The sequence below is a fragment of the Amaranthus tricolor genome, chromosome 9 (assembly GCF_026212465.1).
Source record: "Amaranthus tricolor cultivar Red isolate AtriRed21 chromosome 9, ASM2621246v1, whole genome shotgun sequence".
Classification (NCBI taxonomy): Eukaryota; Viridiplantae; Streptophyta; class Magnoliopsida; order Caryophyllales; family Amaranthaceae; genus Amaranthus; species Amaranthus tricolor.
In genome coordinates, this window is record NC_080055.1 from 21,629,171 (window position 1) to 21,645,751 (window position 16,581).

Sequence of the window (16,581 nt, forward strand, 5' to 3'; positions counted from 1 at the left end):
TTAATTTCGGGTTAAGTGTTTCAGATCGGTTCAAAATCGGGTGATGTGTTCACATTGATTTTTACATAAATTTATTGTTAAATCAGGTAAAATTGTGATTGGTTACAAGATCGAGTGAATGTCAGGTAATCTGGTCTGTCGACACCTCTTTGTCTGATGAGGAGGCTTTTTCTTGGTGTGTAGAAATGTTGCAGATTTATGGACCTATACTAAGTTCAGCCCAATAATTTATACTTCTAGTCCCCTACTACTCTTATGAAAATTTGAATAAAATAAGATTATTTAACAACTTAATTTCAAAAATAAGCTTCGTAAAAACTTAATTCCCAAAATAAGCGTCTGTACATCCAAACCTAGCCTTGAAATAAGTTGCTGTTACTAACAGCGAAAGACAAAAAAAAAAATTAAAAGTCATAAGTCGCTGTTACTAACAGCGACTTAGGGAGTTGACCAGTCAACTCCTAAAGTCGCTGTTAGTAACAGCGACTTTAAGGTTAACTGATCAACTCCTTAATCTCGTAGGTTGGAATGTGGAAGTAACTGAGAACTGAAAACTTAAAATTCATTAAGTCGCTGTTACTAACAGCGACTTAAAAAAAATTTTTTTTTTTTTCAAGTCGCTGTTAGTAACAGCGACTTACTCTAAGGCTAGGTTTGGATGTACGGACGCTTATTTTAGGAATTAAGTTTTCACGAAGCTTTTTTTTTGAAATTAAATTGTTAAAACATCTTATTTTATTCAAATTTTTCTACTCTTATAGTCTCCTAATACTGCCTCCTTCCATTCCTCTTTGGCTCATCTAAAACTTTTCGGAGGTTTCTGGTCTAATTTTAAAATTGGGCATTGATAAAAAAAGAAATTAAAAAATTTATTTTAAAAACTCATTACATTATTTAAATAAAACATTAAAATGGAAAAATAAATAAAAGATCACTCAAATACAATGGTGAAAATGTGATCTTCTAGCCGTAGCCCTTAGCAAATGTGAAGTCTTGAATTGGAAGACATTGATGTTCGAGAAACTTTTTTCTTAATTATTCTTTTAAAATATAAAGGTCAAAGTTGCTTTTTTTATTGGAATGTGAGAATATATAGGCAAGGAAAGTTGCTTTATATTATGATAACTTTATAGTTTCTACCTTGTCTTTCTCATTTACAAATAATAGAAAATAACTATTCGTTATTTTGAGCTATATATTTATAATTTTTAGACTCTTAATATTTTCATAATTTTTGGGGTCCTATACAAATTATCAGTTTGCCCTTATACTTAGTCGGCCCTGCTCTTTAACATTTGTCATTTGCAACCGAAGATGGGATGGGACAGGCTAGCACCGAGGCCACCTAAATGCTACACGCTTGAGTAAAGACACAACAAAATATTCACAGCATGATTTGGCGCAAGCCACAATAATTAAGATATATATGCAGTCTAACACGACGGAAATGTCATGGTTAGACTTCATTTTTAAGTGGTTAAGCATAGCAAGACACGACTTGGACAGTACGATGCGGGCATGTGGCACAAGTGCACAACATATAGACAGCCCAATACGACATAAATTTCATAGTTATTTGCAACTCTTAAAAGATATGTAATGTTAAAAAATAATAACTAGCAAATTGAAGAAATAAATAAATGAGATTACAAAGGAGAATAAACTTTCTTAGATCAAAAAGAATTACAGGAATTATCATCAAAAGAGAAAAATATGCAAAGTGGAACAACCCTATATGAAAATTGAGTGCAAATATTATGAAACAAAAGGAGTAGCTTAGTGCACTTGTTTTTCCTTGTTTTAGCAATTGTTAGAAGTGTTATGCTTTGTTTCTTTGAAAGAAATAAAGGAATGAATGGAGAGGGAAATGAGTGGATTTATTTTTCTCCATTTGGATAACAAATAAAGAGATCAAAGAATCTGAACGTTAGGATGTTACATATTACTTTCTATTCAGCATAAGAACTATTTATTAATTACTCTTAAGTGGTATTTTATTTTAATTTATAAATTATAACATGATTATGTTAGATCTTATTTAATTTGTCTCAATTCAAAAATTATTAATCTTAATTTTTTATAATTTTTAATTTTGCATAATTAGAAATACTTATTGTTATAGTTTCAAGAGCATATGTCTTACTTTATGTCTAATAGGGGGCATACAGCTTTTAAGTGAAGGCAATAACAACTATTTACTCCCTTCTATTTTTAGCCTATATATCCCATTTAATTAAAAGTATTTGATAATGCACTATCTCTATTATTAATATCTCTAATAATGCAAATTTAAATTAATAGTTATCTAAAAATTCACGAGTTGAATAAAAAAACAATCCATCCCACTTGTCATGGCCAAAAAATCATGGGATGGTTTATTTTTTAAAATTCTAAGTGAATAAAAATGGAACAAAAAGACTATCTAAGCTATTTGTGAATTATTCAAATAAACAATAATTACAAAAATTACACTAAATTTATTACTCCCTCCGTTCCTTTTTGATCTTCCACATTACTATAACGGGTAGTTTCAAAAGTTCTTCCACTTTAGAATACTTTCTATTTTTAGAAAGTTTTTATCTCACTTTTACCCCTTAAAATCCCCTTTTTCTTTTAATGTACCCATTTTCTTTTATTTATAATTATTTTCTCTCTCATACTTCCAATACAATCATTACTTCACACTATTATTTAATTAAAATAATACACACTACAACCTCATACTTCCAATACAATCATTACTTCCCACTATTATATAATTAAAATAATACCTACAACCACCAAAGATTCTCTTTTTCTTAATCTTTGTGAAATACCCAAATAGGAAGAACAAATAGGAACGGAGGGAGTATTTTGTTCCTTTTTAATTAGACACTCATATTATAATATTTAATAAACAACATAAGTAAGGTGGAATTTAGTGAATTACTAAATAGTAAATGAAGAAAAAAGTAAATATTAATAATTTTGTTTCATGTGTGATAATAATGGTTTATTAACAATGATTTTGTAGACCACCATGGTAGTTGCTCTAAATATCATATTTTAATACACTTATGTTATTTTTCGCCACTGATGTTTGACTGGGATAGACATGAATTTCATATATGGAATCAAAGTTGATTTCCCATACACTCCAATTTATGGAAATGGAAATTGGAAAATTTGTTTAAAAAGCATTACCTACGAGCGTGACATTTGTAATTCAAAGTCATTAGAATCACTAGTTGCCATTGGGTATGACTTATCAAAATGGTTGGCGGTCAAATTTCAGGTCGAGTTGATTTCGAGTCGACTTGGTTCTAAATCGTATTATATTGTCCGGATTTTGGGACGTGTGTCGGTCAAGCCAACTTTTATTTTTTTCATTAATATAATTTTTTTTTCAAAATATAAATTATTTTATTTTGTAGTGGATCCCTGCTTAAAATGATGACGTGCAATTAAAAATACTAACGTGAAACTGAAAGTGTTGTCGTGGAACTGAAAATGGCGTGGAATTGAAATGGGGCACAATGATTAGGTTCAGGTTTCAATTGGATTTGACCATTTTTTCTGATTTTTTCGAATCGAGTCATTTTCAACCACGAGTTGAAATTTCTAAATTATAACTAATTTCTGATGAAATCTAAATTGATTTCGGATTATATAAAAATTTAATTTTCATAAATTTAACAACTTCCCCATTTTGTATAGTTTTTATCAGCTAAACTTACTCGTCACACAAAATTTCTTTCAATTTCTTTTTAGTGGGTTCAATGTCCCATTTTTACTTTTAGTTATAATTGACAATCTTTTACATTTATGCACGTATTGATTTTACCTTTTTCGTTTCATCTACCTCACATTTCTCATTTTTTCGTGCTTTCCTACCAAATATCTATAAAATAAATTTAATGTGATAAAAAAAATATTTAAAATTTCAAAAATTTCATTCTGCGTTTAATATAATCATTTTCAAAATAATGTTCAACACTGAAAAAAATTATTATAATTACAATATGTTTCATTTCCAACAACCAAACAAATCTATTTCAAACAACTAATTAATTGATTTCACATTGAAAAAATCTTGGACGATCATTCTCTAAACAAATAAAGACTTCATGATTCGTGTCATGTGTATTTTTTGTTAAATGACTGATGAACATTGAGAAAAGATTTATTGTTTGGTTTAAGAACAATAAAATGAAAAATTGGTTGTAAAAATGGTTTTATCACTTAGTAAATATTTTCATCTAAATTTAAAGAATCACTACTCTTTGATTTAACATATTTATATCCCATAAGAGCTTTCCATTAAATTAAACATAAATAAATAAATATCATTTATATTTTCTGAAAAATAATAGTTTTCATAAACATGACTTTTAAAAAAAAAAATATCTTTGCCAAACTAAAAATAATTCAATGATCTTGGAATTGTAATATGAAGACCGAACTAATTTTTTAATGTCCGTTGAGTGGGTTAGTGAGCATGAATCATGTCCACAAAACACTAGAATGAGTACGAGTATAGTCAAATAATTAACACAAATGAATAGGTCAAATGACTGATTTCACTATTAGGTTCAAGTTTTAATATAACTAATTTATACTCCATTAAAAATTAGTTGATATTAATAGTTTTTGCATTCAGATAAATATAACAAGATCCATATGACTGTGTTTTATCTAATATTAGATTAAATGTAAAATATAAATTACATCAAGATAAATAAAATAAGATTCACCTAATTATGTTTTAAATTATTGTTTAAATGCAAATCTATAAATTAAAAGTAATTGATAATTAACATAAAATATATTTTCTTTAATTTACTATTATTGTCCATTATATTTTTTTGGTACTATTTATTTATCATTTTTAATTTGTATTTTATTCTTAATTTATAAGTTAAAATATAATTAAGTAAAATATTATTTAATTCGTTTAAATGCAAATTTTATTAAAATAAAAAATATAATTTTTAATTTTTACGCAATTTGAGAAATCTATGATTGAATATGTAAATCGACAAATCCGTAGGTAAACATTGGTGGAGTGTGACGACCTAAGACCGTCATGCATACACTTATAGACCGTCATCTAAAGGGACCCCACCAAAACAAGGGTCATTTTTGGTTGAAGTAGGTAAACGTTGTCCTATTCTTCAATAGGAGTAATCCTTGGCTTAATTCTCTTATCTTAGTTGCTGCCAATATCAACTTCCTAACTTTTATATCCCTATCTTTGATACTTCCATTTTTTTATTTATACATTTGTTCACTTGTTTTTATTAGGATCATGATGGTCAAATATAAGTTGTGGGAAGTAGAAGAATAGGATTAGATGTAAACTTGTGATAATTTATTTTATTATCATTCATAATTATCATACTATGTCGATATATATAAGACTAGTCAAGATTTAAGACATGTCTATTTGAAAGAGTCGTAAAAATCGAGTGAAATAACCGCCTAGTAGACCTCCCGCCCAAGCCATATTCTCTCGGGTCTCAAGAGCACTAGAAGACGACTAATCAACCTCGATACCGACACTCATTGTAATTTTCGTTTTGCGAGCAAACTTTTATCAAAGTCAAACAACAAATTATCAAGCAATTTGTTAACTTGACTTAACATCTTTTTAGTTGTTTGAAAATCATAATCTAATATAATAACCACATAATTAAAATTTTATGAAATCATAATTCAATATTCTAAATTTCTAACAATTTTTGTTTTTCATCCTAAAACTCAAAGATCAAATATTGATTTGTGTGGTTCATTAAACAAATACTAATTTTTGGTCTTGTACAAGACGTTGATTTTACTTGTAAATAAATATACATTAAGTTTATCATACGCGAGTTAATTAAATAAATTATTTCAAAGTAATTTATATGCTTTTCTCTCTTATGCAATTTCAAAGTAATTAAGGGAGTATGACTTGAGATTAATGATGTTTGGTGATGATAATGACATGGCATAATATGTAGAAAAATTTTGAAACCTCAAAGATAATTGTAACAAATTGTGCCAAATCTTGAGATTGTTTTGATTGCTAAATATTCATCCCATCACATGACATGTACAAGAATGCAAGTGTACGTAGATGATTGTATAGGACACTCTTTGATGAGCAAGACAAGAATATTGATTTGGACTTGTACGTAGGAAGATTTTTGGGAGCAAAGGGGAACTAACAAACTATGCGGAAGCAAGCAAATATCGAAAACAATCTGATTTAGGGTGTTTAAACGAGTATAATAAGTGCTCGGACGAGCTTAAGCCCCTTGCTTTATGTTGATTCGCTTTTGGCACAATTTTGTATTTTCGTGTTAAACCCTACTTTAGTCTATTTAAACCTCATACATTTTCTATTATTTTTTGAGACAAGCCATAAGCTTATCCCTCATATCCTTTCTATCAATGTATAATTGATCTATACTCCCTCGTTTACTTATTTCCTCACACTCATATGCTTCATTGATGTAATTAATTATTCGTTTAAGTTAGTATTGAGCTTTCAAGCTCTTTTTTCATTTAAACACACAATGAAAATACTACCCTTGGACGATGAATGTAGCCTATAATTTACTGAATCACCTTAAAACTTTGTGTTATTGTTTTCATTAGTTTTCATGCTTAAATAATCTTATTACATGCAAATATTCAAAGTTCATTAATGTACCTTAAAGCATGATTACAGCCTTTCTTAAACACCTTTAAGCTATCGATTTTGCATCGTTAGACCTCCTTAAAAAATTTATTAATAAATGAGTGATACAAAATCTATATATATAGAAGTATATCACAATTAATGACTAGCGAATACGTAATAATTGAGATTAAATTTTTGTTTATATTTAATATAACTATAATTATTATAAAAACATTAATAGAAAACTAGAGTATATATTTACTAGGATAACATTGCAATTCTAACACTATTATCAAAATATAAGATCTATTACTTCTATTTAATAAACATAGTTGCACTTTTTTGTATTGTCCTATTATTAGAGAAAACCAAATAGCATATAATTATTATTCTTTTATAGAAGTTCCATTACTTTAGTGGTTAGCACTTAAGTTGCTAAACTATGAAGTTGTAGGATCAAAACTTGTGCCCCATATTTTTAGCATTTTTGGTGCTTTTTTTAAATTATAGAATAAAGCAAACCACAATTTCAGATAACGGTTTGATAAAATTACCAAATTATCATCTAGGATGGAGGTTTGCTCTAAATATATTTTTTTAAAAAATTTATCTAACGTGGACAATAGATAGGAAATTATTTTTCCCTTTGACATAAAATAGAAATTATTTTGTAAAATTACAATGTTTTGGGAAAAAATTCAACTTTTTTTTTTTTTTGAAAATTCCATTGAGTAAAAAGCATTAATAAACATGTGAAGAATATATTTATCATTTATTTTTTTTTCATTCACCAACTTTGTTAGGTGAAATCCTACATGGCAATTCCATATAGTGTAGAGTCTCTAGTCAAATGTGTGACATCCACTTTAAATATTATTTTGACATTCAAACAAGATATTCACTTAAATCTCTTCACCAACCCCATGTCGCAAAACTCTCCAATCCTCTATACCTCATCCCACCTCCACGCGTAAACCCAATCATACCCTTCACTTTTAATCACAAATTCTCAACACAACACGTGTCCTCTTATCAATGGTCCAAAAGTGATGACTTCATGCCATATGAGGCATATATTTTTTGTGGCTAAAGCTTTTGAATAGAAAATAATAATTCTCAATCTAAACCAAATAAAATACACCCATTAAAGTAAAACTATATATTATGCAGTATATTTTATTATATCTTTTTTATATGTAAATTCAATTTTATTTATATATGTACTTAAAATGAGAAGTGGATAAAATTCAAATATATAATTACATATTCTATTATTTTGGTTTTTAATATTATTTTATAAAACGAATTTAAATTGTTAAGATAATGAGATGATAATTGTATGAAGAGAATATATTATATAATTAACCTTTTATAAAAGTTTTAAAATAAATCTTTTTGACATACAAATCAAGTAAAAATAAATACTCCAAATACTTATTTGAATTTTAAGTAAACTCTCAAATACTACGAATACATATTATTTGATGTGATAAAGAAGTTTCAAGTTTGTCAACGCACTTTCTATTTATATCATGATGGAATTCTAATCTTACCAACCCCTTCTTGCTATCCCAATTCCCATCCCACCCACTAGCCCTCTACCTTTCATCTACTTCCATATAATAACCCCTTAACCAACTCCCAAAGACAGGGAAGGTGTTAGTAGTAAGCAATTCACCTTCTCTTTTTCTCATCCCTCATTCTTCTCTTAGCTACCTCTCATCAACACCTAATTCTATTACAACTATCACAACCCTTTTACAAGAAATTAATTTTCTCCATTTTCCCAAATGGGTTCCCTACAAGAAACTACCCATGATGAGATTTTGCCCATTGTTGAACAAAAGGAGTACATCTTCAAATCAAAACTCCCCGATATTTATATTCCGAACCATATCCCACTTCATACATATTGTTTCGAGAATGTTCATGATCATGGTTGTCGCCCTTGCATCATTGATGGCCCTACAGGGCGAGAATGGACATATGATGAGGTGGAACAAACATCAAAACGAGTTGGAGCTGGATTTTATCATAAACTCGGGTTACAAAAAGGTCAGGTTATTATGCTGCTCCTCCAGAACTGCCCCGAGTTTGTATTTTCCTTCCTCGGGGCATCCTTCATCGGAGCAATAAGCACAACCGCAAACCCCTTTTGCACCCCAACAGAAATCGAGAAACAGGCTCGAGCCAGTAAGGCTCGAGCCATTCTCACCCAATCTGCTTTCGCAGAAAAGGTAAAACCATTTTGCGAACAAAATAACATACACTTAATCATTATCGACCCTAGTACATCTTCAAACCACACATCTTACTGGAACCTACTCGAGGACAAAAACGACCTACCAAAAATAGAAATAGTCCCAAATGATGTGGTAGCCTTACCTTACTCCTCAGGGACAACAGGGCTCCCTAAGGGTGTTATGCTTACGCACAAAAGTCTAGTAACAAGTGTTGCACAACAAGTTGATGGAGAAAATCCCAATTTATATTTCAACAATGAAGATGTAATACTCTGCGTTTTACCCTTATTTCATATCTATTCGCTGAACTCTGTGTTGTTATGTGGTCTACGTGTTGGTGCGGCAATACTTATAATGCCAAAATTTGAGATAAATATGTTAATGGAATTGGTACAAAAATATAAGGTGACAATAGCACCTTTTGTACCTCCTATTGTATTGGCAATTGCAAAGAACCCAGATGTGGATAAATATGACCTTTCTTCTGTGAGGGTTGTATTGTCTGGAGCAGCCCCCATGGGAAAGGATCTTGAAGATGCTGTTAGAGCTAAACTACCTAATGCAAAACTTGGCCAGGTACCCACTTTTTTTTTTTTTTTTTTTAACTGTTTCATTATGTTTTTTTTTTTTTATAGACCAATAATTGAAATTAAAATGATCATTATCATCAATCTAATATCCAACTCGAATATTCTATAGTTAAACAAAAGAAAACTACAAGAATAAAAATACAATATTTAATTTTATTTTTTTACTTTTTGATTAATTTGATTGACCTAAAATTAAAATGGTATGAATTTTAATGGGTTAAACAAACTGAGTACTTTAAAAGAAATTGAAATACAACTTTTTTGTTTAAAATGGTGTATGGTGTATCATTAGTACGTTTGTTTCTTTTTGCTTAGACGGTAGGTTGAAGGACGGCACAAGGATAGCTGATATGAAAATCGAATTTAAAATCTTTTTCTAAAAAGTGGTACTTGCTCTTCAATTGAGATAAAACTCGTTTCTCGTATATGATACTAATAGTAGATCGAATACTCATTTTTACATATGTATTGAACTACGTGAGACATTTTTAGAAATACTTTTACTTGCTCTCCAAAAAAACAAAACATAATTCTCATAGTATGATATTAACTGATTAATTAACTTAGCTTTAATCGAAAGACTCTAGTATTATCCTAGGCGTATCCAAATCTAAATTCTCCCATGCATTGATATATCTAAAAATATGTGAAGGCCCCACCTTATTAGAAAATAAATATATAAATTAGGTATTTATTTGGTTATTTTTTATAACCAATTATGTTTTGAAAACAATCATTACAAATAAGCCGTACGTGTTTAAGACTTGTTTTCTTGTCTAATAATTATATATAGTTAAGTTAATAATTAATTAAGATTAGTATATTTGGTGGGTAAGAAACTTATTGCATTTAATATGTTACATACAAATCAGTGTAATACGTGGGTCTTATAAAATGTTTGATATAAAATGTTGAGTATGACTACTATGTGGGAGATTGTTAAATAAGCATCAAGGTTAGGTATGCATAGTTGAACAAATATTTTTTTGGTTTTCTTTACTTAGGTGTTAAATTTGTCAACAAGGTTAGCTATCTTTTATTGACATAATATATTACTAGCTCACAAATTATTGTGTAAAACGATTTTACAGTATAATAGACATTATATATGGGTTATATCGTTTAAATAATACTTATTAATAACATATGTGCTTCTTGTTTTAAAGTTGTCTCACCGAAAGACGATTCCTCACAAAAGTATTTCTTACCAGTTTGATTTCTTAGGTCAATTAAATGTCAATATCACTCCCTCTTTTGCATATTGGTTGTTACACTTAAACTAAAATTAAAAGAGTTTTTTTTTTCAAAGTCTAACAAATTATATGTATATAAAATAAAAATATAGAATTAATTTATTCGTTATTCTTTCAATAGTTTTTGTTGTTTATAGAAACATAAAAGCGGTGCTTTTTAGATGCATTTACCATAGTTGTGGAATAAACCATGGTAGATGTAGAGAATATGTGACAACTAGTGCTCAATCATGGAAGATCAAAACTCTTAGCTAGTGTTCTTTCATAGCGGCACCTTTTTAGCTCCACAAATTAGTCCATTATTTTGGTGCACCACCGAATATAATATTGGTGAGAATTTCATGTGTTTAATTTTGCACCACACTTTCTATCTAGCATTTCTCTTAATAATTGATCTATCAATCAATTTATAGTGTATTTGAAATAAATTTGTAATTAAGAAAGTATATAGATAAACTTTAATTCTTAGTTTTGTATTTATATCATCCACATCAATCAATTTATTTAAACCTAAATAAATAATTTTTACATGAAGCAATTACTATTTCCATTCAATGTTAGAAAAACAAAATTTTAAATTTATAAACATAATTGATAGAGTTAGATTCTAAGGTTTCAACGTTCAGTTAATTTTTTTTAGATGAGTTGATTTTTTTTTTTACATAGTATCATAGTCCAGCGTGACAATATAAAAAGTTCACATCTATACCATTAACATAAAACAAAAATCAAGTCTTGTCTTAGGTTAAGTAAGTACCATACTTTTCCTAAGAAAAATTATGGATCGAATTTCACCTACCTTATCCCCTTTATTCGGCCTATCCTTTAATAAAATAAAAAAAGAAAACTAAATTGAGTAATTGATCATAATTAATAGGGTTATGGGATGACGGAGGCAGGGCCAGTGCTAGCAATGTGTTTGGCATTTGCAAAGGAGCCTATGGAGGTTAAGTCCGGTTCATGTGGGACCGTCGTACGAAATGCTGAATTAAAAATTGTTGATCCTGAAACCGGGTTTTCCTTACCTAGAAATAAACCGGGTGAGATTTGCATTCGTGGTTGTCAAATTATGAAAGGTTTGTTCATCTACTTTTATTTTTCATACATCTTCAAATTCAAGTATTTTCTTTATAAATAGAAGTATTTTAAATATAAAGGAGTATAGATAATACAATTGAACAATATACTTTACTATCTTATTAAAACTTTTTAACGTGCGAAACTTTTTAGATTAAATGTAGCAATTTTAATGAGAGATAAAAATTTAGTTGTTAATTAGTCTGAATTCTTTGACCATATAAAGTTATTATTATACTTCCTCTGTTCTGTATTTCTTGCTACAATTGCATGGGCACAAATATTAAGAAAAATGATTGACCTACAATGTAGCTGATTGTTTACTTTATAGAGTATAATATTTTATTATTGTTAATTGAAAAAAAAAGGAAAAATAAGTTGTTGGGAATAGATAAAGATTAAATAATAGTAGGTATAAAAGTTAAAGAGGTATATAGTAGGATAAAAATAGGAGTAGGTTGAACTTTAAATAATTATTTTATTACTAAAAACGAAAATATAGCAAGTAATATATAAAATTGCCAAAAATAAAAAATATAGCGGGTATTATAAAACGGAGGAAGTACCGACGAAATAACAATCATAACCACATTATTATTGACATTTATTTTCCTCTATAGTAACATTCAATTTGTGACAATGACATAGCTAGTGTTCTACTTTAGAGGGCTTATAGAGTTATACTATGGTAGGCTCCACCCCATTATGATTTCAATAATGACTATGCAAATGGACTTCATCTAGCTAATTTTTAGTACGTTTGTTACAAGCGCAACCACAAATATGAATGAACCCAAAATGCTAGTTTGAAGTGACATACAATAAAAAAAATTTAAAGAGACCAACAATTAATAAAAAAATTATACGGGTGAAAATGGTTTAAATACATATCTATGTGAGTAGATATGAGTGTGAAAATTTTACCTGTAAAATGGTGAATAGATAATAAATACAAAAATTTTAATTAGATGAATATGTATATAGAAAGCGCATACTGCACCCACTATGCCATTTTATCATCTCTAAATATGAGTATATGTTAGTGGATAGTTCCGTTCATAAATGCTAATTATAACATAAGCTGTACACATCATATACTATCATAATACGATGTATAGTATTTATTTTGTGGTTTGGGACATACTTTCTCCCTTTCATAATACTCGCTATATTTTTTATTTTTGGTAATTTCATATTACTTGCTACATTTCCGTTTTTAGTAATAAAACAATCATTTAAAGTTCTACCTACCCTTATTTTTATCCTACTCTATACTCTATAATAAAATACTATACTATACTCTATAAAGAAATCTAATAACCTATTTTCCTTTTTCTTTTTCAATTAACAATAATAAAATACTATACTCTATAAAGTAAACAATCAGCTACAGTGTAGGTCAATCACTTTTCTTAATACCCGTGCCCATGCAAATGTAGCGAATAAAACGGAACGAAGTATACAATAATAATGAACAGCAATCAAATCAATGTCTACATGTTTATGGTGGAACATTAATGTTTCTAAACTCAATTGAAATGCTATAAATGGTTGTCAGTGAACCATTCTGTCGTATTGTGTGTGACTGAATGACAGTTTACCGAAAGATAGAGTTAACTAGATAATGTTGCAATCTGAGGAGAACTTAACATAGGTTTCTATTAAATTGGTTAGAGTTATTAAAAATGTCAGCATCTAATCAAAGAAATATAAAGTGCATACTCTATAGGTTAAAGTTATATCATCTTAAAGCTATATGGTGATGAAATGAGGATTTTAATTTATAAAGGGGCCCAATATCTTTATTTTATCAATGTGGGATTCTGAGACACATTTTTCCTGTAATATCTTAGGTTAAGTTTTTAAAAAATGATTGATGGACTATTCATATCAACAAAGCGCATCTTTTTTTCAAGAGAATTCATTTATTAAGAACTCCACAATTAAGCGTAATTGGTGGAGAGCAATCTAAGGATGACTAAGGTGTTACTGAGAGTAATAATTTTCCTCACAACATGTCACTCTAAGTCGTAAATTCAAAATAGCAAATGAATAAGTAATATCTGTTTCTTTTCAATGGATGAGAAATATGTGAGATTCTTAATATAAATATTTTATAATAAAACATTTAATAACTTTCTAAAAAAACATGGAGTATATTTTATAAAACATACAAATACTATTTTAAAAATTACTTCAAAATTGATGTAAAAATTCGTATTACTTTTTGTTTTTAAATGACAATATTGATACATGGATAAATTATATAAGAAAAAAAACTAGTGTAATTATATTTTGTAATACCACAAGATAATAAAACTAAAAATTTATAAAAACAAAAATTCAGGTTACTTGAATGACCCGGAGGCAACATTTAACACCATAGACAAAGAAGGATGGTTGCACACCGGCGATATCGGATTTGTCGACGACGACGACGAGATTTTTATCGTTGATCGGCTAAAAGAGTTGATCAAATACAAGGGCTTCCAAGTTGCTCCTGCTGAGCTTGAAGGCATGCTTATCAATCATCCTAGCATTCATGACGCTGCTGTTGTTGCGTACGTCCTTTAATTGTTATTTTTATTTTTTGATTATTATATGCATCAATTAATCGTAATTTACATTCTTTTTGTTTGTCCAGATTATTTTTTGTATGCATTTTAAAATAAATTTTGAGCTTCGATATCTCTTAGTAAGCATCATAAAAAATTGTAAAAATTATATATTATGATTCTTTGCATCAAGATGAATTTAACAAGATCCCATATGAATATATTTTGTCTGCAATATGTACTCCAACAATAAAATTCAAATTTCTCTCTCTTAAAGTAAAAAAACTTAAAGTGGACAAACAAAAAAAAACGGAGGGAGTATCATAAATATTAATTGAGCGTTTGGCGAAATAATTTATTGGGTAATTTTAGTTTATTTTGATGCAAATAAAGGGTTGAGTGTAATGCTATTATTTGGTAAATTAGCTAGTTGAAACAACTAATTATTATGAATAAATGGTTTTTGAACAAGCTGAGGTTAGCGGTGGGTTTAAAGTTAGCTGATCAAATTAAACCAATTAATAAAATCAGCTGGTGAAATCAGTCACTATAATCAGCTATCAGCTACCAGCTATCAATTGTGTATCAAAGACCTCCAATAAATTTATAATTGAATAAAATTTATTTTATTAATCTATAAAATTGTGAATTTCAGAATGCAAGATGAGACAGCGGGTGAGGTGCCGGTTGCATTTGTTGTAAGATCAAATGGGTCTCAAATCACGGAGGATGATGTTAAGCAATATGTCTCTAAGCAGGTGCAATTACATCCTTTTAAATTCAATTAAAGCTTAAACTAGCAAATATTAATATTGAATTATATAAAATAAAAAAAATGAAGAAATTAAAAGATTTTACTAATAATTGCGATTACAAAAAATTTAATCTTGGAGAAGGTAATTTGAAAATATTATAATTTTTTTGGATATTTGGGTATATAATTGGTCAAATAGAAGAAAGAGATTTTGGTAAATAATTTATAATACATCTAAAAACTTCATCTTTGAAGCCAAAATTATTATAAAAAACAAACTTTTTCATTATATTTTGGCTTTTGGCCCACTCTTCTCCTAATAAAAAGCCAAAAGCAAACAAATTAATTTTACTAAATATCTCAATAACAATTGATTTAAAAAGTTGGATTATAAACTAATAATTTATTTTCAGTTTATCAAGTTAGCCAATAGTTCGAACTCACAATTATTTACCAAACAAATCTAACATGTTGATAATCTAGAAAATTAGGTACAATTGTTTTGAACAACATTTTAACGACATATGAATTATGATTCATAACTTCTCCTCAATTTAAATCAGGTTTTTTTTTTGTCATTATGACTTGCATATTTTTACAATTCATTGAATTTTATTTAGTGCAATTCTAATAAGCAAAGCTCAAATCCAATCACTGAAAAAGAACTAATATATGTCCTTGGGTTTGGTGGGGTCCAACAAGATTCGAACTCAAATTCATTAAATTTTTGTGAACACATATCCAAGTCATATCCTTAGTTCTGAATAGTTTGGACTCAAAGTCTCAAATAAATCTTGATTTAATTATTTAAACTTATACTTTTTTAAATTTTAAATGTTTTATTAATACTAAAATTATTGATGCTAAAATAGGTCTATAGATCACTATATAAGTCTAAATTGAATCCGAATAAATACAAAATAGATTTAAAAACAACTCTAAAATTGATTTTAAGTTGTGCATTACGCCGGATCAAGTATGAATCTAGCGGGTCTAGGTTTTAAATGGATCTAGAACAGAAGATCCTAAACCCAGACCCATTTAAATTTAGAATAAAAATTAGACCCACATTTGATGGGTCTAAAAAAATTAGACCCAGACCCTAAATATAAAGGTGGGTCAGGGATGAGTCAAATAGAATGTTAGACCCATTACCATCCTAACCCTAAATTTCAAACAAAATGTCATTTAAGCAGCAATAACCTAACAATTAGTTGTGGCAATGTTGATGTGTATGCAGGTGGTATTTTACAAGAGAATAAACCGAGTTTTCTTTGTGGATTCAATCCCTAAACTTCCCTCGGGAAAAATATTGAGAAAAGAGCTAAGAGCAAGATTAACTAATGGCATTAGCAATAAATAAATAGGGTTTGATGACTAAATCATTGTCTCCTTGCAAGATCCTTATGTGAAGATGGTGGTAGTATATATGAATCATGATTTGTATCAAAACCAATTAACTT

General features: G+C 28.6%; 1 protein-coding gene across 2 annotated transcripts in view; it reads left to right on the forward strand.

Annotated features, from left to right (window-relative positions):
- Positions 1 to 8,098: 8,098 nt before the first annotated feature.
- Positions 8,099 to 16,581, forward strand: part of LOC130824503 (4-coumarate--CoA ligase 1-like) — an 8,569-nt gene continuing 86 nt past the window's right edge. The window contains exons 1-5 of one of the 2 annotated variants that reach the window (XM_057689539.1): positions 8,099 to 9,465; positions 11,610 to 11,808; positions 14,157 to 14,370; positions 15,020 to 15,122; positions 16,359 to 16,581. The exon at positions 16,359 to 16,581 is cut by the window's right edge and continues 86 nt beyond it. In XM_057689539.1, the coding sequence (XP_057545522.1) occupies positions 8,437 to 9,465; positions 11,610 to 11,808; positions 14,157 to 14,370; positions 15,020 to 15,122; positions 16,359 to 16,481 (1,668 nt within the window). In that variant the 5' untranslated portion in view covers positions 8,099 to 8,436 and the 3' untranslated portion in view covers positions 16,482 to 16,581. The remainder of the gene's footprint in view (positions 9,466 to 11,609; positions 11,809 to 14,156; positions 14,371 to 15,019; positions 15,123 to 16,358) is intronic. The other variant, XM_057689540.1, reaches the window with a different exon arrangement.